Raw genomic sequence first — 22,809 nt, forward strand, 5'->3', positions numbered from 1 at the left:
ATTCATTCACAATTTCAGTGAACAATTTACAGTGTCTAGTAATTCATAGTTAGTTAAGTTTGATCATATTGTATATAAGTCCCAACCATAAAACAGAACAGAACTTACTTCAGGGATCCATCTCTTGTGGTTCTTGATATTCAACTTCAATGTGTTTCTTTGAGAGAGCTTTCTTCCTAATCTGTTTGCTCTCTTTCTGCCTCTGATGACTTGCCATCTCCTCCGCGGTCATGCTCACCAGAGCCTCTGGTGAGACCTTTCCACGAAGAACCTTGCTCCTGAAATCAGGGTTCTTGGGATCCTTCAAATTGAACAATATGGATCTGTACTTGAGTTTGTTTGGGCCATTGAAGGAACCCATAGCCTTGAACATCACGGACTCGATCGTTGTTGCCAAGACACTTGGGTCGATTACAGTCGCTCCACTAGCCTCGGCAACAGCTTTATTATCGAGAGAATCCAGAACAAGTTTTCTCACTTTGTCCCGCGAGATATCGGTGTTGCGGGGACTGGTGAGCGATACCTTCTTATGAGCCGGAAACATCGTTGCAGCATCGCTCTTCTCCGCAATTGGCTTTCGAGGAAGCTTGAGACGGATGACAAGGCTTCCTCTGACGACGGTCTTGGTCTCTTTGGTGTCTTGATGATGATCAGAGAGACTTTTCTTCGATTCCTTATTGGCAGAGATTCTGTTATTCCACATCTGAACCACGGCCGAGGCTGCAGTGCGAATCTTGATGTTGGGATGCTTGGTAAGAGGGAAGAGCTTCCTGGTAAGCTGAATGGACTCAACAACAGTGGGTGTAGCCGGGAAGTCTTTGAGCTGTTTCAGAGCATCGATACATCGGAAAACCTCAGGACCACACGAGGAGACGTTGTTGATTGCAGAAGCAGCGGCAGCGGCGCTCCTCGCGACGTCAAACAAACGCAGCAACTCCCTTTCTGATGCAGGCGGACCCCACACCCTCAGAGGCTGGCGCACCAGCATGGGCCTGTGGGCTGTCAGTCTCAGAGACTAGCGCACTAGCATGGACCTAGCCCAACCTACACCAGGCCTGCAGACCATACACCCCAACCCATCTGGAATGCATTCCTGCAAACCTAAGTTGTTCATGTCAGGATTCGAACCCCTGACATGCTTTAGCGGCGAGAAGCCACCAACCATTAAGCATGCTAGTGCGCTAGCCTCTGAGACTGACAGCCCACAAGCCCATGCTGGTGGGCCAGCCTCTGAGGGTGTGGGGTCCGCCTGCATCACTTTCCATGGCGATAATCAGAGAATCGGATAATGCCAAACACAAAGAAAGAGGAAGAGAGCGTAATTGAAAGAAACAGAATAATGTGAGAAGTGAGTATGAGCATCATGTGTGTCAGTGTGTGTGTATATATATATATATATTGATCAGGAAATTAGGAATGCATATACATATCATATCAGCGTTGGAAATTAGGAATCCTCACTCAGTTTGGATTGCTAAGGCGGTGGGTATTGATCGTCGATTATTACCGTTACGAATTCAATTTGATTGGGAGATGAACCTTTTTTCTCTACTTGCTGCTTCCGGTCTCTGTTCCGATATCTGCCAAGCTTTCATTGGTTTGTTTTAAGTCCGACCCGGATAGGAAAGGATAACCCGGCCCGGTATGATTTACTTTAGGCAATTTTTCGGGTCAATTTTCCCAACTCAACCCAGATATCAATGATGTGTTAATCTTCAAAGGTACTATTCCCAATGGGGGGTTCTTGTTTCTCTTAAAATTCCAACCAGAAAATTAATATAACCCAATGATGGCCAAAGAAGAACTCCAACCCTTTGAATCAAAACTATCAGAAGATATTGCTTTTATAGTTTTTGTGGTTTTGATTGTGTTTTACTTTGAGTATTAGAAGATTCATGGGGAGAGATTAGATTTGCAGCAACAGTGTATTTGCTCATTGGCTCAGAAAATGCTAGAATACCTTTATTTAGAAGCCAATATATACAGAACTATATGATATATATCCACCACAAAGACATTACATTTATGTTATTTATGGTACAAGATTTAGAATATCTCCAAAAACCCTGTTCCATGCTTTATTAATGGATCAAACTGCAGAGCTCTCAAGGTTTACCACTTCAGTTTGTCTGGGAAGTACTGTGACAATACAATTTATGCAAAGTCAGGGATAAATATGCAAGAGATAGGTAAGGGAAGGAACAATATACTAAACCAGTGAAAAAAAATGAGTGATTAGAACTCACCTTGTCAATGAGGGAGAGATAGTATGGCTTAACCTTTTCAACATCAATTCTAACTTTACTTTTGCTATACAGATCATACTTACTGCAGAGCGAGAGAACGAGGAGAAATTAATCGAGCATGGATGAGAAGAAAAACGATGCTTTGAGTACGTAATTAGAGAAAGATTTAAGCATACTTGAAGATCTGGAGCCAGTTGAGGTTATGAAAATCATCATCGCTCATCAGATGCTTATATACCCCTGCCCTGTGTAATGCTGCAGTCCAGAGATGTTTCAATCAAAACCGATTAGTCACCGATAAATGCAGATATCTTCGCTTACTTACAAGTGTTAACATAAACAGAATTTATTGATGTTTTGACTGACCATAGAATGAATGGTATCTAATGATGAACATAGCCGCTGAAGGTAGTGTTGTGTGATTCTCCTTTGCTACCAGATACATGTAGTCGTCGTGCCCCCACGACAGCATGACATTGTTGAGTCCACATCCCGCTGAGTAAACTCCATATTTGGTGTTGTAAGAAGGATTGTTGAAGTCTGGATTCTCCTTAAAATACTGCAACATATTTCAGACAGTAATCAAGATCTCATGATGTTCATACACTCTGCTAACTAAGCATTGGATTGTATGGGATTAATTAAGTGTTATATATATATATACATATACATACATACATACCTTGTGATGAACAATAGATTCATCAAAAGCACACCCAACTGGATATGTGTCACCCACGACAGCCCATTGAGGTAGCCCTCCAAAGCTTGGAAGAAGCAGCACTTTTCCCAGGTCTTAACAAAAAAATAGCCATGTCAATAGTGAAAATGTTATTCAGTGTCATAATGACAGCAGAATGCACAGTTTGTTATAAATCGGATACTCGCGAGAGTATACAACTAGAAGAAGTATTGTCCGTTCTGAGCTTAAAGCCCGCACGATTTTCTCCTTAAAAGGTATGTATCTATGTATGTATATAAGTTGTGTATGTAGTATGTACCATGGATTAGGGCAGTCAAGTGAAGCCAATCTTCATTTGGGTAGTCTTTTCTAATGGCTTCAGCTGTCTGCAACAAGTGCTCAATCTGAGGTTCATCCAAGTCCGGATCACTTTCATCAACAACATTATTTAGTAGTTCACAACATTCCCATATACTCATTTCGATTCGGTCTAGCTTTCCATACTGTTCCCTCATCTTCTTCACCTGCAAATTATATATATACATATTAGTTCATCACATATTGTTTTTAATGAAGTGTAATTCAATTAGGTAAAATAAAAGGTTTAAGACATTATTGTTATGGAAACAGAGAAAACTCACAAACTGAAAAGTTTGGTTGATGTGATTGGTTCTGTAAAAGTTCTCCACTCCTGCTTGTCTTTGGCTCTCTGCATCATAATCCCTGTTTTGAATTTGCAGGTTAGATATCCCTTTTTTGGGAAATAAATAATTATTCATCAAAAATCAAAATTTATGTAAAATAATCTTCAAAGCTTCAACTTTTTGTTGTTCAAATAAATACAACCCTGATAAATAATTTGAGTTTGAACGGGGTAACATGGGCCCAAGATTCGGCTTAAAGTCAGCATGGGCCTCTACTAACGAATCAAAAGCCCAATCCAAATATGATGGGCCAAATTAACAAACTAATTTTTTTTTTTTTTATTGAAGTAATCACGTGTTCTTGGTTCCAAGTAAACCCTTAGGTGTTTGGAATCACCTCTCAACCTAACATATATGAGAGTAGGCTGTGGTTTCGATTCCTACCAAGCCCATATATGGCATTGTCATCCACTTTTCCGGTACATGTGGTTTGCAAACTATTTTTTTTTCACGTTAAGCCATGCCCGAGGGACATAAAGGCCACCACAGCGGATGAAAAACTATCCAAATCCCAAACCCCCTAGTGAGAATAGAACCCTGAAAAAAAAAACTTTAGGTATTTGGAGCACTCCAATCTTCCCATATACTAGAATATTAATGAGGAAATTAAAGTGGATTCATTCACCTGGGTAAATCAATTAACAAAGTAATAGGTCTATATTGCAAATTATTTTTTTTTTGAAAAACCATGGAGAATTACGTTTACGGTTGAAATCGAATCTTTGACACACATATGTGTAACCCATCCGATTGTCAACCAAGTCAACTCTTGTTGGTTGGTCTATATTGCATTTGATGAAACACAAATGTCATATATAATTTTATGGAAAACTCTACCTGAAAGTGTGGCCGAATGAATTGGCATGTGGCACCACAAAACCTAATTCAATTTCCTTCTCACTCCACTCCACATCATGGACCTTCTTTTCTTCTGCTTCCACTCCTGAAATTCAGGAGATAAAGTCAGTGGTAACTACCATATACAATGGGATTCGGGGACCACCACGGCTCCTCTCTTCTCGAGAATTCATACATCTTTTATCATCGGTGTATGAGCAATTATCCCTCGAGCATAAGTTTAAGGTCGGCCTCCATGGAAAAAATAAAATGGAGCACCTAACAATACGTCTTCACATACTAATAACTATGAGATCCCCTTTCAATATAGGGTTATGAAGGCCGAAGGGATCGTACCATACCATGTAAATATATAATCAAAATAATTAGTAGAAAAAAGTTGAATCCAAGAGATATATATAGAGAGAGAAAGAGTAAGGGGCGGAGTCAATAATTCATATAAGGGGGCCTAAAGGTTGATGGGGTTCGTTACCCCAAATTTATTTTTTAAAAACTATTTAATGAAAAATTACTCAATTTCTAATTGAGTATAGCAAAATCAAAGTCAAAAACAAAAGTATCACTGAATACGATCCACACTCTACACATATATTTGGTGATCCATATATGAATTCGACCTTCTAATCAAATTTTTGTCCATATATGTTAAAATTGAAAATTTGCAACAATATACTCAAATTATATATCAAATTATGAAGTGTGGACTTAACATATGGTATACTTTGTATTGATAAAATATATATTTAATAGTCTATTTTTTATAAATATATTAAATAGTCTTAAGTATAATATATAAGAAATGAAATTAAAATGTTCTCTCAAAAAATAAATGATAAACGAAAAACAAAACAACAAATTTTGAATACCTTATTATTTATGAATAAGAATAAGAGAGCCTTTTTTTTTAAAAAAAAAGACAAAATAATTATAAAATTAAAAAAAAATCAATTTTGAATACCTTATTCTTTATTGATAAGAGATATTTTTTTTTAAAAGACAGAATAATTATATAAAAAAAAAAAACATGATCAGCTTTCCAGGCGAAGCCATAAAAACACCTACCATCCTCAGACCATCAGGAAATTTTCTAAAATTAGTGTAGACTAGTTTATATATATAGTAAAAAATTGGCAAAATCCAGGGGGCACAGGTCCCCCCTATGGTCCCTCTGTAGCTCCGCCCTTCACAAATCAAAAACTACGAGAGATCGCCTCCTTTATTATGGGTCGCGGAGGGATCATACCATACCAATTACCATATAATCAAAATAAGTAGTAGTATTATGCAGTATATAGTACAAAAAAAGGTGAATCAAAGTAATTTATATAGTAATGAAAAAAAATGATAGAATTAATAAAAGAGTAAAAAATAATAATAAATTATACCACAATGATCGACGAGGATACTCATGCTGGCTAGTCCAAGATCTCAAGAAGATATATATATAGAGTAGTGAATATTGTAGTTTGCCATTGCCGATAGCATTTATATATATAGTCGGCCGGAGAGTCCTTCCCTGAGAATTCATAACTCCCAAGTCCTTCCTTGAAATTATTTATTTCTTTCTTTCAATCAATGGCGGAGACAAGGGGCCAAACTACGCTGTAGCTTCCTAATTTTTTTTTTTTAAAATTTTTTTTATATATACTTAAGCTTTTATATGTTTATACTTAGCTTTTTTTTATGGTACAATAAATATACTTAACCTAATATTAAGAAACAATACACTTTGTTAATATACTAACCTTAGTTATATATTTATATATTATTTTATTTTGTACGTGGTCTTTAATTAGTTTTCACTAATTTTAATATATATTTATTGTAAAAAAATTTTTGGGAATTAATTTTTTCCCAAACAAATCAATACACAATAGCACACTCCAAGATCAATTCATGGCTCCGCAATTGCTTTCAATCAGCCGGAGAGTCCTTCCCTGAGAATTCTCAACTCCCGAGTCCTTCCTTGAAATATAATCTTAGTCTTCGTGATTACATAGTAATAATTTTATTAAAGACAATTTTTGAACGACAAGAAAGAAAGAAAGAAGGGGAATCTCATCAAATCCCATGGAATTCTTTTAGGCATGCAACGTCTCTAATATCTTTTTGTCTCTTATATTTGTGGGTCCCATAATGATATAATATGTCTTCTTTTTTGTCATTGCTGAGTCAGCTAATCGCTGGACACTACCAATTGACAAAAAGTTTCCTTCTTCACGTGACCAAATGTGGGTCCAACTGACGTGGCTGCCAATCAATTCTCGTAGACTTTCTCCAACGAATAGTAATAATAATATTTGTTTCTATCAGGCAGGCAGTCTGTCGCTAATCCTACCGCCACACATCATCAAAAGAACCGACGGTCAGGATCATCACTAGTTGTTGCGTGTTTACGTGACGACCTCGTCTCTGACACGTGTTGGGTCTTTTGCACACGTGTTTCAATCTGTACACGGTCGACCGGCAGCTTTTGAATCTGGTACTTGTAATCCAATAGTTCACGTACAAGCTACAAGAGCATGCACAGTTGTATAAAATTGACCAAGCAAGATAAGCATTCCCCTGAAACTGATCGTTCGCTTCGCTGAGATCAAACTGTTCACGATCGGTTTTTTGACATAAATTTAATCGATTATTCCATCAGTTATTGGCTGTTTGATATCAGTTTTTCGATTAAAACAAATGGTTGGTTTGGTGATTGGTTTAATTTGACAATTTTTTTGATAGCCATAGGTGAGATGGTGAACTTATTTGCGCTAAGCGAAGTGTTTCTATTATTATAATTTACGAGATAAATCATTGCTCAACATATCTTGTACGAATGACATCCAACGTCATCTCTTCTCGCACCCATGCCATAAGTGTTTCTGTTATTACAATTTATGAGATAAACTCTTGCTCAGCTCAACCTATACGAATAACATTCTACGTTATCTTTCTGTATCATGCCTCGACTTAGGTCTCAAATGATTAATGGGGTTGTGAGATCTTACATTTGCCCGTTGGTGGATTTCACGTAACAAAAAAAAAAACAGTGACCTTAGTTAGTTTTGATCAAATGGGATTAAAAAAAATTCCAATTCATATACGATGTTTTTTCTAATAATTGTTTTAAGTTACGTTGATGCACAAAATTGGTGCAAATATGGGCCACCCATGCTGAAAGCACCGTGGGCCTATAATGACTGGGTATAAGGCCAGATTTAGACCCCGAGACCGCTTAATTGGTCAATTTATCGGCCCAGCTCGAAAGGTATGCAGACTTTTTATAGGTCGCATAAAATACCCATTTTTAGAGAGAACAGAACCGATTTTGAAGGGTTCTGATTAAGTATTTACTCTTTTGACGCGACATCATTAGATGACATTGTAGATCCTGGCTTCCTTAACATGAGTTTTGCCACAGACAATCATAAAAGTATAAACGACGCCGTTTATTAGCTTCTCTGTAGGCTACCTTCGCGCTGTCTTCTGTTTGACAAAATCAAACCTAGAAATATAAGAACAAGCAGCGAAGAACTCGAAAGGATCTCTAGGGTTTCACAGTGAATAGTACAGCCAATAACTATGTACAGGACTGCTGCTTCCCGCCTCAGGTCTCTCAAGGTCAGTGTACCCACTAATCAAAAACCCTAACTTTACATTTGCCTCTCGAAAAAAAAAAACCTGGTTAAAGGAATTGCAGTTTGAATGATTGGTAAAGGGAGCGTGATTTGTTACTGATTTACCTTTTATTCTAATCTAAGAACTCGAGCAATAGGCATGAAAAGTTCACTGTTTTCTCCCATGTCTGAAGTTTTCTTTGGGAAGTAAATGAGATTTTGATGAATGTTGTGAATGTAATTAGAGTACATATTGATGTTGTATACTAGTTTCTTTTTTTTTTCCCTGAAGATTTTTTATTTAGAGCAGAACTCAACATTGAAGCCAATCCGAAGCTACATAAATGGAGTATTTTTTTTTATTTTCTGAAATGAGTTTTTGATTCTCGGATCATGAACATGGTGAAATAAATTTAGGTTCTACAAATTGAGTCCTGTGTTGTTATATTTTGCAACTGGAATATTAGATCAAGGGATTCTATTTATTTTTCCTTTTAAATGTGGAAAGGTTCCTTGTTCTACTGGATGAATATGTGCTCTTTCTTTTGATTTGATTGATTGTTTGTGTAATTGTGTTTCCTCATCAGGCCGTTGGTTAATTTATCACAGCTCGAGTGATTATTTTGATGTTTGTAGATTCCTTATTTTCTTCGCATCCAAATATCCAATACATACCATCTACGTATATATGCAGGATGGTCGGGTTTTCTTTCCCCAACACCAAAAAAATCTTTGTATGTTATTAGTCTGAGAAAAGTGATTGCTTGTGTGATGAATTTCATGAGTAATCTGAATAAATGGATTTTACTTGATAAATTTTATGACTAGGGCCGTGTGAGTAATTTGGGGGCAGCTCGGTATGCAACATCAACTGCAGTTGCTTCAAGGCCAACTTCGTCAGGGTTCTTTAGTTGGCTGACTGGCGAACGTTCTAGTCCTCTTCCTCCTTTAGACAGGCCACTTGAAGGTGTTTCTTACCCGCCTCCACTACCTGACTATGTAGAACCAAGCAAGGTTCAGGTTGCAATGCTCCCAAATGGTGTTAGGATAGCCTCAGAGTCATCACCAGTACGTGTAGAATGCCATGAGCTCTTTTGCTTTCTTATATTAATTCCCATTGTGAAGTGATTTACTCTTATCACTCTGCTTATGAAGTTCTATTGTGTTTGGTTTATCAGAATCCCGTGGCTTCTATAGGGTTATATATTGATTGTGGTTCCATTTATGAGACACCAGTATCATGTGGTGCCACACACTTGCTGGAGAGAATGGCATTCAAGAGCACAAGAAATCGCAGCCACTTCCGGATAGTGAGGGAAGTAGAGGCAATTGGAGGTCATGTTGCAGCCTCAGCCTCGCGGGAGCAGATGGGTTACACTTTTGATGCACTTAAAACGTATGTTCCTGAAATGATAGAGTTGCTTGTTGACAGTGTGAGAAATCCTTTATTCTTGGACTGGGAGGTTAACGAGGAGGTAAATATTCCATCTTCCCTTTTATTTTTAGCATTCAATTATTAAATCCTAATTTGAGTTACTTATATGTTTGCACAGTTGCAAAAGGTGAAAGCTGAGATTGGAGAGCTTTTTAAAAATCCTCAAGGCTTGCTATTGGAGGCAGTTCACTCTGCTGCTTATACCGGTGCTTTGGCGAATCCTCTTTTGGCTCCCGAATCAGCCCTGAACAGATTGAATGCTTCAATTTTGGAGGAATTTGTTGCGGTATGACCAGGATTTTTTTGTCAATGCAGTTTCAATCTTATGCTGTTATATATACGTATATATACTGCTTGGTTTTCGATGTACTAAGCAGTATATTTCTAGTTTTTATCTGTGCACAGCATATCTTGTTTTTGTTAGATGATGTTTAATACTTTAATGTGAAAAATCAGGAGAATTATACTGCTCCTCGGATAGTCCTTGCTGCATCTGGTGTTGAATTTGAGGAGCTTAAATCTATGGCCGAGCCTCTTCTTTTGGACCTTCAACATGTTCCACGCCCTGAAGAACCAAAATCTGTCTATGTTGGAGGTGATTATCGTCAGCAGGCTGACTCAGAGGTGAACGGTTATAATTATTAATTACATCTGGTTGTTCCCTCCCTTTTTTTTGGTTGTATTCTCCTCTCAAGCTAATTTAACTTGTGTTTTTTTTTTTGAGCCCAGAACACACATGTTGCTCTTGCTTTCGAAGTTCCTGGGGGCTGGCATAACGAGAGAGAAGCTACCATCTTGACCGTTCTTCAGGTGCTGTGTGTGAATTTTGCTTATTGGTGTTTTATGTGTCGAATCATCTCTTTCTGATACATTCTTCTCGAAAGCTATGGGATTGCTTATTGATATTAATATTATTATTTTTTTTTTCTGATTTCTCATGTAAGCTCCATTTGTTGTGGCACCCTTTCTATTTTCTATGAGTATCATACGCGAGTGAATAGTGACTATGAATCCTAACAATTATGCAGATGCTTATGGGTGGAGGCGGCTCATTCTCTGCAGGTGGCCCTGGGAAAGGGATGCACTCACGACTCTGTAAGTTAAAGCACTTTTCTACTCTTTTGGTCACTCGATCTTTATTTCTGGTAGCGGTTGCTATTCTTTTTCATCATAAAATTGACACTCTTGTGTTTATTTTTCATTTATTGTTTATATGCTTCAGTTTTTTCATTTCTGTTATTCCAAATTCTTCTTTAACTGTGAAATTGTAACATCATGCATGTTAACGCAGATCTTCGTGTCTTAAACGAGTATCCCCATTTTCATTCGTTTTCTGCATTCAACAGCATCTTCAACAATACCGGATTGTTTGGCATCTATGCTAGCACTGTAAGGCCACATCAATTTCCTATGTAATTTTGTAATTTGTATCGGCCTGTTTGGAAGTCAATTAGAATATCTGAAAATGATGCTTGCAATTTGCAAATGTATGTACACTCGAGCAGTCGAGCTTAGATTACATTTAAGTGAATTGGTTTCATTACTCATCTAATTAGTATCTTAAGTTGACCATCATAGTGGTGGGGTGATGGTTTTAATCTGATATTTGCCAGTGTTTCTTGTATATGGTCTTTTCACTCTGTGCTGATAGTTATACGCCACTTTAATGAAGGACTAGATAGGATTAATCCCATTGATTGAAGATTGGTCAACAGAAATAGTTACAATAATGGTCTTTACTGTCATGATACCCAACATATGGTTGATGCAAGATATTGAATATTAGGTTTTCCATTTTAAAATGTTGTTAATACCTTTTGCGTTTATTGAAATATAGCAGAATCTTCTGATATTTAGACTATAGCAACAACATGGACAGAACCAATTCTTTATAGATGCTCACCAAAAAAAGAAAAGAAAAGAGGAAAATGAAAGGAATAAAGCTCATCCTCTGACTTGAAGTATGATATACAAAATCAATTCTTATAACCACTAAATTAATTGCTAGCTATGGATACCACCAACCATTAAATTAATTACTAGCTATAGATATGGTTATGTTTTTTTTATCTCTACTGTAAGCTGGGGAAAATAAATATTACCATTGTTTCTGTCCTATAATGCTGGAATGTCAGAAGTTGTTTTAGTAAGGGCCGGGAAGTGTTACTCTTATTGTCATCAGTGACATTACTCTAATCTTGTGGTTGTTCAATTTATTGATTCAGAGTTCCGGCTTTGTTCGGGAGGCAGTTGATATAGCAGCAAGAGAATTACTCTCAATTGCAACACCCGGAGAAGGTTTTCTCTAAATCTTTCTGATATATATTTTAATTTTCATTGCCTGAATTGCTTTCTGTAATAACTCCCGTTCTAAAGCCATCTCTTTTTTTGCGGCAGTTAAACTAGTACAACTTAATCGTGCCAAAGAGGCAACAAAAGCTGCCGTGTTGATGAATCTGGAATCTAGGGTAATCCCTTTCCTCTCTTAAACTGTTACACTTTCTCCCCTCCCTATCTGTTGTCTTTTTTTGTAAAACCGAAATGCAGTTTGAGTTTTGCATGTCTTCGCCTGTGGTTCTCTCCTTTTTTTCTCCCTCGTTCTAGTTGATGATGTTATCATGCATGCGGGTTCATTTTGTTTATCCTTTTGTTTCCTATTCCTTATAATTAGTGCGTGAGTGTTTTTGCAGATGATACTGGCAGAAGATATAGGGAGACAGATTTTAACATACGGAGACAGGTATATGCAAAATTTTGGACCTTTCTTCTGTGTCGAATTCTCATATTTTAAGTGTTTTTTACCTTCTAGTTTCTGTTGATTGAACATTCATCCTGGTATGGTATGGATGGCATATTAGCGTGCTTAGAAAAGAAGTGTCTATCAGTCTATGGTGAGATTGGAGTCTGCATATGGATCAAATATTCTACTGCATGGAGCTTTCTGTGTATTATGGAGTGATAAAGAGACAATCACAGAATCTTGTTTGCTTAATAACTTTACACATCAAGTTCTATGGTTGCTCATTATCGAAACCCAGATATTTTTGCAGCAATGTATTCAATCAAAACTGTTTGGAATATTTTTGAAGATTGTTGTATCCTGATTTCCTTTTTATGTCATGACATGTTCAAATTATTGACTGGTAAATGAAGGAACAAGAATAGGATACTGAAATTCCTGTGCTTGACAACCATATTTGAAAATTTTATTGGTCCTTTTCTTAATGATTGAAGTGGGTCTTCTTTACTCTTTCACCCTGGTATTCTATTGCATTTAAAACCGATGTCATAGTTCTTGTAACGATCTGAACTTACTCGTATTAGGACTAAGGAGTAGCTTATGTCTTTAAAAAGTCTCTGTCAATGACTCAATTCCCTTTAAAATCTCATGTTTTCATAATTTCTAGTTTTTTTGTTGACAAGTTGAGTGATTAATGGAGGACAAACAAAGGAAGGCCCCCTTTTCCCTGTATGATAAAAGTTTATTTCTTGTCTGCTTACGACTTTTAAATAGGTTGCTGTTACTTCAAATGTGATTTGTCCATTTGAAAATAAACGTAAATTTGTTCTCACTTCGTCTGTTCCCCCTCACTTTCAGGAAGCCGGTGGATCATTTCCTAAAGATCGTAGATGAGATCACTCTGAATGACATTTCAGCCATTGCACAACAGATAATTTCTACACCTCTATCAATGGCATCTTATGGGGATGGTAATATTTTCCTTGCAAGTCTTTCATCTTTGATTTAACCAACTCGGATCATGACTAGTATTTTTGGTTCTTCTTTGCAGTCACCAATGTTCCCAGCTATGAATCTGTAAGCAGGAAGTTTCACTGATAACGAAAGACACAATTCGATTCAATCCTGCGACTAGCCTCTAGTTTTAGACAAGTTCCTTCTTACAAGTCCGCTCTCTCTTTCTGACGGCTGTTCAATAAAAGTGGTTGTGGCGAGATTGACAGTATGGGAAAGTCCCGTTTAGGATTCGGTTTTGACTTCGGATTTGCCTGGTCACAGTTTATTCAAATATGGATGTAATACCCATCTCATGATGAACAAATCATGGGAAAGTTTTGCTAGTATCTTGTTCCTTCAGTCCTTTATTATTGATGGAATTTTGAAGGGTGAAGGAACTTTTCTCTGTTACTATCTGTTGTAATGACCATTTGTTCTTGACTTTTACATTGAAAAATAAAAGCCATTTGAATGTAGAGAAGAACCAACTGAGCAGGTAAAAGCTTCTCCTTTGAGTAAATACACTGTAATTTTTGTTAAATACAACTATTAATTTTTTATAATTTTTGGACAATAATGTCTTTTTATAAAATGATTAAAAAGAGAGTGTATTGAATTCTTTAGAGTTGTACATTTTCAATACACTCTCTTTTATGCTGAAATTTTGTATGACACGTCTGCTAAAATTTTCTAACACGGAATTCGGTCTCCTCTCGTCGAAAGGGAGCTGGTATGAGTAAATTTTTTTTTCTCATACCAATTATTTTGCAAATGCTAATTTCAGTTCTGTCAGGTCTGAATCCTCTAAATATTTTATAAAATATTTATTCTCCTTCTGGCTTGTTTTCTAATTTGGTTCGAAGAAATTTAAAATGCTTTGTTTTTTCGTCTTTACCTAAAACTCCCTGATTTGGTTAGTATTTGGAAAATTGACATATTTGTGATGTTTAGCAGTAGCAAATTATTAGACTGGTGAAAATATCAAAAAAAAAAGAGGAAATATTGTGGTGTATTTATAAAAATATTTACATTTTAAATTAATATTGTGGTGTATTCAATTTTAGAATTGTATTTAAAAAATATTACAGTATTTAACCGCCCCAAAAATATATGTTCATTTACTTCTGTAGTTCAATTCAGTTCAGTAAACACTGCCGCTATCATGAAGCACCACCACCGGCGAGTCGTATCCGCCACTTCCAGCGCGGTTTATTTGCTGAGTCGCCATTACGCCACCAAATACACGGCCAAGGTGACCTCAACATCTCCTACCGGTCGCACCCTTTCTGTCGAGGTCACCCCTCCCTCTCCCCTTCCTTTCGATAATCGCGGATACCCTCTCCCCCGTCGCCACCTCATCTGCAAAGCCTCTAACATCATCCTCCACAACCAATCCCTTCCCTCCGCCGCGTTGTCGCTTGATGACCGATTCCAGGACCTCTCCGATTACCTCTCTACCCTCTCCCTCTCCCTCACTCCAGATGAAGCGTCCGAAATACTCAAATCCCTGAAATGTCCTCGCCTGGCGCTCAAATTCTTCAAATTTTGTCCCTCCCTTTCCCCGAATTTCCGCCATACCCCTTTCACGTACAACCGTCTTCTACTAATCTTCTCCAAGTCCACGCTACCTTCTCGGTTCGATCTTGTCCGTTCGCTCACGGACGAGATGCTCAAGTCCGATGTGCGCGGCAATATATCCACCGTGCATCTCTTGATTGGGATTTTTGGAGACAGCGAGGATTTGGAGAGGTGTCTCGAGTTGGTCAAGAGGTGGGACCTGAGAATGAACTGCTACACTTACAAGTGCTTAATTCAAGCTTTTCTGCGTTCGCGGGATTCACAGAAGGCTTTGAATGCGTACATGGAGATGAGGAAGAAAGGTTACAAGTTGGACATTTTCGCATATAATATGCTTTTGGATGCTTTGGCCAAGGACGAGAAGGTTTGTTTTCTATGCTCTGCATTTAACTAGTTGGCTCTTTAATGAATGTGTTTTGCTGGTTCTTGTTTGTTTGTACGTGGGGATTATTCTGTATGCTTGTTTTTGCAATGTGGATGATAATTGAATGAGTTTAGAGCTGGCCGAGCTCTCCTGTGGGGATGTTGGGCTTGGGAATTCTCGGTTACCAAAAAAAAAGTGTTTGTGCAATGTGGTGAGCGTGAACTTTGGTATTGCCATTGTATGTGCCTATTCCTTGTATATTTGTCATTTGACTCCTGTCCTTTGTGTGTACAGCTATACTTGACTTTACAGTCTCACTGAGTCACTGTGTAAGAGTTTACTAAATGATGCATAGAATTATTTTTGCTTATTTACTAGGATCATGGGAATGTTGAAGTGGAGAACATTAGGTGATGTTAGTTTTCAATATATTGGCTCTTGGTGATGTTGGCCCCAGCAGCATAAATTTAATGTTCAGGAAATGTGCAACATATTCTCAAATGCTTGTTTTGAGGTCACATAAGGAAAATTTCAAATGAGCTTCAGCACAAAGTTCATGGATCAATAGTGGAAACTTTTTGTTGAGACGAACATGCCATGAACCTTAAAGTGTTCTTGAAATAATATTCCAAAAATTTAAATGAGATGCAAGATCTCTTAGGTTGCATTGAACAATCCCAAAGATTAGCAATCCCATTACTATTCTGTTTAGGATTATACTCAACATTTGGTGGGACTCGGGACGGAACTTCCTTTCCCATTGCAATACTTCTGAACTAAGAGTAACCTTGAAGAATTTTTTTATTTGCATTGCATATTGTTAAAAGTTTATGGAGGTAATTGAACTCTTGCATGGAAATTCATTAACAATCAAGTTATCTCTGCTATTTCTATATCCTTGTTTCTCCGTCTAGTCCATGTTTTGATTTTCAGTTAAGTTGTTTGAATTAAGTGTTCAGAGTCAAAATGTGACTATGAATAGAAGATCTAGGGAAAATTCATAGTTTAGGAAATTGCAGGAAGTTATGAGACGGAAAATGGTGAAGGCTGTTGTCTGATCTGATCTCCTGGATTTGATAGCTTAATGTCACTCTCTACTGAGATAGAAAATGATTGCAATTATCACAAATGGATAATGTAATTACTAAAAGAAAGTCTCACTAGAAAGACAAAGTTTTTGAAATTTTAATTCCCTCTAATTCAGATCTATATTCCTTCGTTTCTATGAATTGGCGTTCGAAATTCCCCTTATATTATAGCAACAACCAAATGGCATACAAAAGGTCATGTAATGGTTTCATGGCTGTTTAAGAATCTGCATCCTGGTGCTGAGGAGAATATTCAATACTATTGAAGTACAATAAAATTTATTCAAGCACCCTCATCAGATAATTTTCTTAGCACGCATTCAGTTCCATGGATCTGATAATCTGATCTGCAGAATTTTGACAGGTTGAACAGGCTTATAAGGTTTTTGAAGACATGAAACGAAAGCATTGTGAGCCTGATGAGTATACATACACAATTATGATCAGAATGACTGGGAAGACTGGTAAACCTGGTGAATCACTTGCACTGTTTGAGGAAATGATATCTAAGGGCTATTCTCCTAATGCAATTGCTTATAATACCATGATCCAAGTGCTCGCTAATGCCCGCATGGTTGATAAAGCAATGTTTCTCTTCTCCAAAATGGTGGAGAAAGATTGTCGACCCAATGAATTTACATATAGTGTCATCCTCAATGTTTTAGTTGCACAAGGGAAACTTCATAAGCTCGACGAGGTTGTGGAAATATCAAAGAAATACATGAATAAGTCGATATATGGGTATCTTGTGAGGACATTAAGTAAATTGGGTCATGCGAGTGAAGCACACCGGTTGTTTTGCAACATGTGGAAACTCCATGATAATGGGGATAGAGATGCATATATGTCTATGTTAGAGAGTCTATGCGATGCGGGTAAAACAGTAGAGGCTATGGACCTGCTTAGTAAGATTCAAGAAAAAGAAATAACTGCTGATATTATGATGTATAATGTGGTATTCTCTGCCCTAGGTAAGTTGAAGCAAGTATCTCATATTCATGATCTTTATCAGAAAATGAAACAAGATGGCCCTTCCCCTGACATATTCACTTACAATATTCTGATCTCAAGCTTCGGTAGGGCTGGAAACGTTGATGAGGCTATTAAAATTTTTGAAGAACTTGAGAATAGTGGATGTAATCCTGATATTATCTCTTACAATTCTTTGATCAATTGCCTAGGAAAGAATGGTAATCTTGATGAAGCTCACATGAGGTTTAGGGAGATGCAGGAAAAAGGATTGACTCCTGATGTTATCACCTATAGCACACTTATTGAGTGCTTTGGGAAGACAGAAAAACTTGAGATGGCTTGCAGGTTGTTTGATGAGATGCTTTCTGAAGGTTGCTTTCCTAACCTTGTAACATACAACATTCTCCTTGACTGTCTTGAGAGGAGTGGGAGAACAGCTGAAGCTGTAGATTTGTATTCTAAACTTAAACAACAGGGATTAACACCTGATTCAATCACATATACTGTCCTTGAGCGATTGCAAAGTGGTTCACATAAAAAGGTTAGAATACGAAGGCAGAATCCAATAACAGGTTGGGTTGTCAGTCCGTTAAGGTGATAAGTTTTATTACATTGCTTAAAAGGATATGCTGATTGATATAAATTTCTTCATATTGGTTAATTGTTCGAAACTGTCTTTTTCTATGACCACTTAAAGAGATCTTGTTCTGTTGTCTGTTGACAATGGAAAGACACTTCTTCTGTTTAGACTATTGGCACTATCATCTCATAATTTTTCACAAAGTTGTTGCATATCAAATGGATTTTGGGACCATAGGAAAGATTTATACTGCTTTCCAACCTGCTCTTTTTCTTGAAGACATTGTCAGCTGGGGCCTTTTTGTAGTCAAGATGTCAAGCTTCTGAAACGAAACGATACTTGGATCCTAAATTTAATACCACGCTTTGATGTGGGGCATTGATTATTATGGCACCGATACACTCTGTGTGCCACTGTTAAGAACCAGGCCTTATCAGCCACATTGGCAACAGAATGGGCATGTTAGCTTGTATTCTTCTCTTCTACAGAATGCATGCTCAAATTGGCTCTAAAATAGCTGGTGCACTAACAAGTTGACATGGAGTTGGTCCATGGCATTTTGAGCAAGGTTGGATAAATTTGAGATCATAAGGAAAAGGTTCGGAAGCTCTCCTTGCAAGTTCAGGTTAATTATTATGGAAGGAAAAAATTATAAGAATTTTCTTGTCACTTCAAAAATGCTTTCTTGGCACTCCCCCTACAAGGAAGGACTAGCTCTGATTCCATAGGCGACATGTCGGAGAATTTGGATGGAGAGAACCAAAAGATACCTTGGTGACATTAAGACATTTGGTGAAAATTATTGATAGTTGCTTTAATATTGTTATTGTTTGGATTTTGGGCAAATAAGTTTTTATATATACAAGAGCCTGTGCATCTCTATTATCTGTTGCTGGAACTACAAGAGCCTCTTTCGTATCTGCAACTACAACAGTGGATATGCTCCTCCAACGACTGATTCGCTTTCCCAGTGGTACTTTTACTGTTTTCCTTGATTCTTTTTGTGAGCCATATTTGAAATGGATCTCCAGAAACTTCGGTTTTACTGTTTTAGGGGCTTGATTTGGATGTATGAGCTATGTTTGTTTGGGGAAATTGAAGTTCTATTGAAGTACATCTGCCCCATTAAAGACATCTTGTTGCATGTTGTTATGTGTTTGTCTGTGAGTATTTGATGTTCTTTCATGCGTTCATGCCATTCTCCATGACAAAACGGAATCTGAACTCTGTATTCCATGCAAAACCTTTGTTAGTACTTTTCTTATCGTGTGTTTGTTTTGTTACTTAATATTTTGTTTATGGCAGTGATATTATGGTCTCAATCATTACATTACATTCACATGCTCTTTGATTGGTCAAATGAGACATTTAGGCTACTATACTTTCGAGCCAATACATGTGTGCTTAAACTGTATACGTGACACCATTCGGAATGTATGATTGTGTCACGAAGATGACCGTTAAAACCATACACATTACACATGAACTAGAAGCATAAGAAAATGTTTGGCAGTGGAAAATATTTACATATATTTTGGCATTCAAAAACACTTCCATATATTTTGGCCACACTCAAAACTTCACTTCTTTGGAAAAAGTTTTTAGTTCAAATAGAATTGAACCTAAATTTCTTTTGTGTGGATTAGGGGAAACATGAAACTATCTGCCTGTCTACAAGTCTTATATGAGATTATTAGATGCACTTACTAAGGGCAGCTCAATATTTTGGACATGAAGGCTGCGGTTGTAGGCGTGCATGTATCTATTTCATGCCCAGTGTGTACTGAGTGGTTCATGGATTTATAAGGGTGAGTTGGCAATTCATCTATAAGGCTGGTCTTTTATGTTGTGTAACCCAAGCTGCTGACAGCCCAACAGCTGGACAGCTGATGATGGTGCGCTAGAAAAAAAGCTTAATTATCAATTTAAACCATGGCGACTATGTAATTAATCATTAGAATTATTTACTTAAATGTAAAAAGTGCTTCTTATGTGACTCCATGTGTGTATTACTTTTTTTTTTGCCTACTTTTCTATTTCTTCTGCGTTTATTTACAAACCTAATAAGAGAGAGGTTGCTCACTTCTCATTCGTTGTTTCTGGTTGACTCAAAAGAGTTTGGCATTGCACTTCTTTATCCATTTCTGATTATTTTTTTTTTCATTTATGGTTGTTTTGCAAAAAGTTTGACATTGCATGTGTTTACCTGTTTCTGCTTTTTTTTCCCCATCTGTTTATGCTTTTTTTTATATTGTTTTATTGAAGAAACCAAAAACAGGTAAAACAAGTGTGTTAAACATGCAACCAAGTTGCTCTATACCTAGTGTTCCTCCTCCTAGGGCTAGGTCTTCCTTTACTCTAGATCATGGAGAGAATGTCCATAATTTTATTTTGTCGAGGGAGTATCTGAAGCTGGGTTAAGTACTAATAAGTGATGCTAAACTCAATTTGGGACTTCTGTAAATTACCTCATGGAGATTGGGTTCTTAACCATGGGGACAGGGGAACTATGGTGTTTCACTATTTTGAAGTGTTGTGCTTCTGAGTGTGCACATCTGCATTGTAAATTGGAAACTCATCATGTGTATGTCTTTAGAACAATAAAAGATATATCGAATGGCGTAGATGTGCACCATTAGAGTGTTAGGCACACAACTCTTAGGGAGTTGGCAAGGTGGTAAGCTGAAACTCTTGCCAAAGGCAAGAGGTCTTAGGTTCAGCTCTCACGTTCAACAAATTTCTTTAAAGCCGCCCCCATGGGCCGAAGGCCCTATAATTGTCTGGTGCTCGTGAGACGGGGGATTCACGTGCCCGAGGGCCTAGATTTATCAATTATCATGTAGAGGGGTCCAATGTGGCCATGTTTTGGATGGATTCCTCTTTACAAGAAGAAAATAATAAAAAGGGTGCGGCACACAGTGTACCATACCCACTCTTAACCCTAGTTACCATCATATTGAAGGAAATGGATGAGTGAATTCTGGAATGTTTCTCCGATTATGAAGTTGAAGATTTGGCAGCAATTGATTGTGTTTTATCGTTCCATTTTTCATTTGAAAATGATGCCTGACGCGCTAGCAGTTTGTGATCAGTTGCAATCTTATTTGAGAAAACTCTTTTTTTTTTTTTCTTCCTTTGTGGTGTTGTTCATCGTCATCAATTGTACATTCATTCATACACCATGGAACTGTGAAAATTGATATGCTGCTACTTGTCATTAGAGTCTTTAGCTTTGTTAAAGGTGGGAAGTAAGCAATGAAGCAACGTTTTGAGAGACTAACCTGTTCTAACTTATATTTTTTTACAGTGCCTGGTTATCATTCACTGTGATGTTAGCAATATCATGTTTAAAAGACCTGTACAAATGTGAAAACTAATGTCGACGCAGAGGCACATGATGGTGACTTTCTTTGCCACTTCATTTTTTCTGTTTTATCCCCTGGAACATATTATTAGTTTCTTTGCAGGTACTTCACGGGAAATGATAAACATGTATATGCATCTGTTTGTTATGGTGTCGCATACTCGCATTCAACATTTCATTTGTCATTGTAATTTTATTTTCTGTCCTTTTTCTCTAATTCCTTAGCTTTCATCCTTGATAATTTGCAGATTTGAGTTGTCCTTGTATTCAGTTATTCCTGGAAAATTGCTGGTTTGATCCCTGAATGATTTATATATATATATATATATATATATATATATATATATTCATGCATTTGCTTGTGCCCCTGGAACATATTAATTGTTCATTTGCAGGTACTTCACGGGAAAATGATAACATGTATGTGCATTTGTTTGTTTTGGTCTCGCATTCAACATGTCATGGGTCATTGTCATTTTTATTTTCTGTATTTTTCCCTAATTCCATAGCTGACTCATCCCTGATAATTTGCAGATTTGAGTTGTCCCTGTATTCAATGATTCATTGAAAATATCTGGTGTGTTCCCTGAATGCAATTGTATACATAATTTACACATACATTTGCTTGCACTCTCTGAACTCTGCAGGATTAATTTGTATTTTGAACCTTCAAAGCTGACACATGAATAGTATAGACTATAGAACATGCATGAAAAAAATTCTCTCCTTAAAAGCAGATGCCATATCTTTTTCACTACTTTGGCTTTGTACAGCAAGATTTTGTTGTCTAATTTTCAACACTGTGATGTCAACTTCCACCCTTGGTGCTGATGAACTTTTATTGTACCAATTAAGCGGCTATAAGTCTATGAAGGTTTTTTTTTTTTTTTTTTTTTTGCACAAAATCCTGGTTGAACACAAAGAGATAGAGACATTCACCACTGAAAGCTCACATATATATGGGCAAACAGTGAAAAAGATTTCATCTTTTTTGATTCTCTCTTTTGAAGACCCAAGATTTCAAACATCTTATGCTTATAGCCTTGTATTCAATTCCCAAGTCCGGTATTTTCTTACACTTTTAATGGCTTTACGGGAAAGACTGCGCATGTTTCCATTCATAATAGTCACTAAAGCGACATGATATAATAATTTTGTGGGTATCTAATCTTTTGCTTTCATCTTTTTCTTCTCATGTTTTTATTCATCCTTACCACACATTTGCCTTGCAATAAGTCAACTATTTGAGTGAGACCTTATATATATATGTTCAATGTATTTGTCCATCCCCACTTTCCCATTCCCACCATTTTTAAGGTTTGTAGATTTATGTGCTGCTATAGTTATTTTGGTTAAAATTCAACTATATGTCTTTGGTTTGTATGCCATGAGTTATTTGTGGTATATGTATAATAGTGTTTTAGTGTTGGACATTTATAGTGGTACATTTGCAGTAAACAACTGCTGGAAAACTTTTAAACTTAAAAGGGTTGGCGGAGTTGGTTCTTGGCATTCTATGAAACTCATGAGTACTAAGTTCGAAACCTCTCGCTAACACTTTGGGGCTACACCCCTGATAAAATGCTAGCGAGATATT

At 37.0% G+C, this 22,809-nt stretch overlaps 4 protein-coding genes across 5 annotated transcripts; 2 read left to right on the plus strand and 2 right to left on the minus strand.

Moving 5' to 3' along the window:
* Positions 1-109: 109 nt before the first annotated feature.
* LOC119991385 (transcription elongation factor TFIIS-like) lies at positions 110-1,255 on the minus strand. Its single transcript, XM_038837747.1, has 2 exons — positions 1,064-1,255; positions 110-973 (listed from the first exon to the last, which is right to left on the minus strand). Exons 1-2 carry the CDS (start codon positions 1,253-1,255, stop codon positions 110-112), a joined length of 1,056 nt encoding a protein of 351 aa, XP_038693675.1.
* A 681-nt stretch (positions 1,256-1,936) lies between these two features.
* LOC119992137 (inositol oxygenase 1-like) lies at positions 1,937-6,007 on the minus strand. Its single transcript, XM_038838786.1, has 9 exons — positions 5,876-6,007; positions 4,470-4,575; positions 3,570-3,651; positions 3,248-3,452; positions 2,929-3,041; positions 2,613-2,805; positions 2,423-2,501; positions 2,247-2,328; positions 1,937-2,139 (listed from the first exon to the last, which is right to left on the minus strand). Exons 1-9 carry the CDS (start codon positions 5,898-5,900, stop codon positions 2,113-2,115), a joined length of 912 nt encoding a protein of 303 aa, XP_038694714.1. The 5' UTR covers positions 5,901-6,007; the 3' UTR covers positions 1,937-2,112.
* A 1,941-nt stretch (positions 6,008-7,948) lies between these two features.
* On the plus strand, positions 7,949-13,747 carry LOC119991071 (mitochondrial-processing peptidase subunit alpha-like). Its single transcript, XM_038837261.1, has 13 exons — positions 7,949-8,099; positions 8,924-9,163; positions 9,274-9,570; positions 9,649-9,816; positions 9,987-10,154; positions 10,260-10,340; positions 10,559-10,625; positions 10,822-10,919; positions 11,756-11,828; positions 11,928-11,998; positions 12,221-12,270; positions 13,129-13,241; positions 13,322-13,747. Exons 1-13 carry the CDS (start codon positions 8,061-8,063, stop codon positions 13,366-13,368), a joined length of 1,512 nt encoding a protein of 503 aa, XP_038693189.1. The 5' UTR covers positions 7,949-8,060; the 3' UTR covers positions 13,369-13,747.
* Positions 13,748-14,397: 650 nt separating this feature from the next.
* LOC119991070 (pentatricopeptide repeat-containing protein At1g51965, mitochondrial) lies at positions 14,398-19,844 on the plus strand. 2 transcript variants are annotated; one of them, XR_005466128.1, is made up of 3 exons: positions 14,398-15,208; positions 16,661-18,821; positions 19,495-19,844. XR_005466128.1 is itself a non-coding variant. In XM_038837259.1 (2 exons), exons 1-2 carry the CDS (start codon positions 14,429-14,431, stop codon positions 17,864-17,866), a joined length of 1,986 nt encoding a protein of 661 aa, XP_038693187.1. In that variant the 5' UTR covers positions 14,398-14,428; the 3' UTR covers positions 17,867-19,038. The 2 variants fall into 2 exon arrangements, 1 of the variants encoding a protein (XP_038693187.1); XM_038837259.1 differs by lacking the exon at positions 19,495-19,844 and having other exon boundaries at positions 16,661-19,038.
* Positions 19,845-22,809: the final 2,965 nt, after the last annotated feature.

This window comes from Tripterygium wilfordii, chromosome 22, assembly GCF_013401445.1.
Source record: "Tripterygium wilfordii isolate XIE 37 chromosome 22, ASM1340144v1, whole genome shotgun sequence".
NCBI lineage: Eukaryota > Viridiplantae > Streptophyta > Magnoliopsida > Celastrales > Celastraceae > Tripterygium > Tripterygium wilfordii.

Excerpts from the sequence above, each read along its gene's own strand:
- LOC119991385 (XM_038837747.1), bottom strand. The coding sequence starts at position 1,255 with ATGCAGGCGGACCCCACACCCTCAGAGGCTGGCCCACCAGCATGGGCT. Across the intron at positions 974-1,063 it reads CAGATGGGTTGGGGTGTATG|CCTCTGAGGGTGTGGGGTCC; the intron begins GTCTGCAGGCCT and ends CTGGTGCGCCAG.
- LOC119992137 (XM_038838786.1), bottom strand. The coding sequence starts at position 5,900 with ATGAGTATCCTCGTCGATCATTGTG. Across the intron at positions 2,502-2,612 it reads TAGATACCATTCATTCTATG|CATTACACAGGGCAGGGGTA; the intron begins GTCAGTCAAAAC and ends TCTGGACTGCAG. Across the intron at positions 2,140-2,246 it reads ATCTCTCCCTCATTGACAAG|TACTTCCCAGACAAACTGAA; the intron begins GTGAGTTCTAAT and ends GTATTGTCACAG.
- LOC119991071 (XM_038837261.1), top strand. The coding sequence starts at position 8,061 with ATGTACAGGACTGCTGCTTCCCGCCTCAGGTCTCTCAAG. Across the intron at positions 8,100-8,923 it reads CCCGCCTCAGGTCTCTCAAG|GGCCGTGTGAGTAATTTGGG; the intron begins GTCAGTGTACCC and ends TTTTATGACTAG. Across the intron at positions 9,571-9,648 it reads ACTGGGAGGTTAACGAGGAG|TTGCAAAAGGTGAAAGCTGA; the intron begins GTAAATATTCCA and ends ATGTTTGCACAG.
- LOC119991070 (XM_038837259.1), top strand. The coding sequence starts at position 14,429 with ATGAAGCACCACCACCGGCGAGTCGTATCCGCCACTTCCAGCGCGGTT. Across the intron at positions 15,209-16,660 it reads CTTTGGCCAAGGACGAGAAG|GTTGAACAGGCTTATAAGGT; the intron begins GTTTGTTTTCTA and ends GAATTTTGACAG.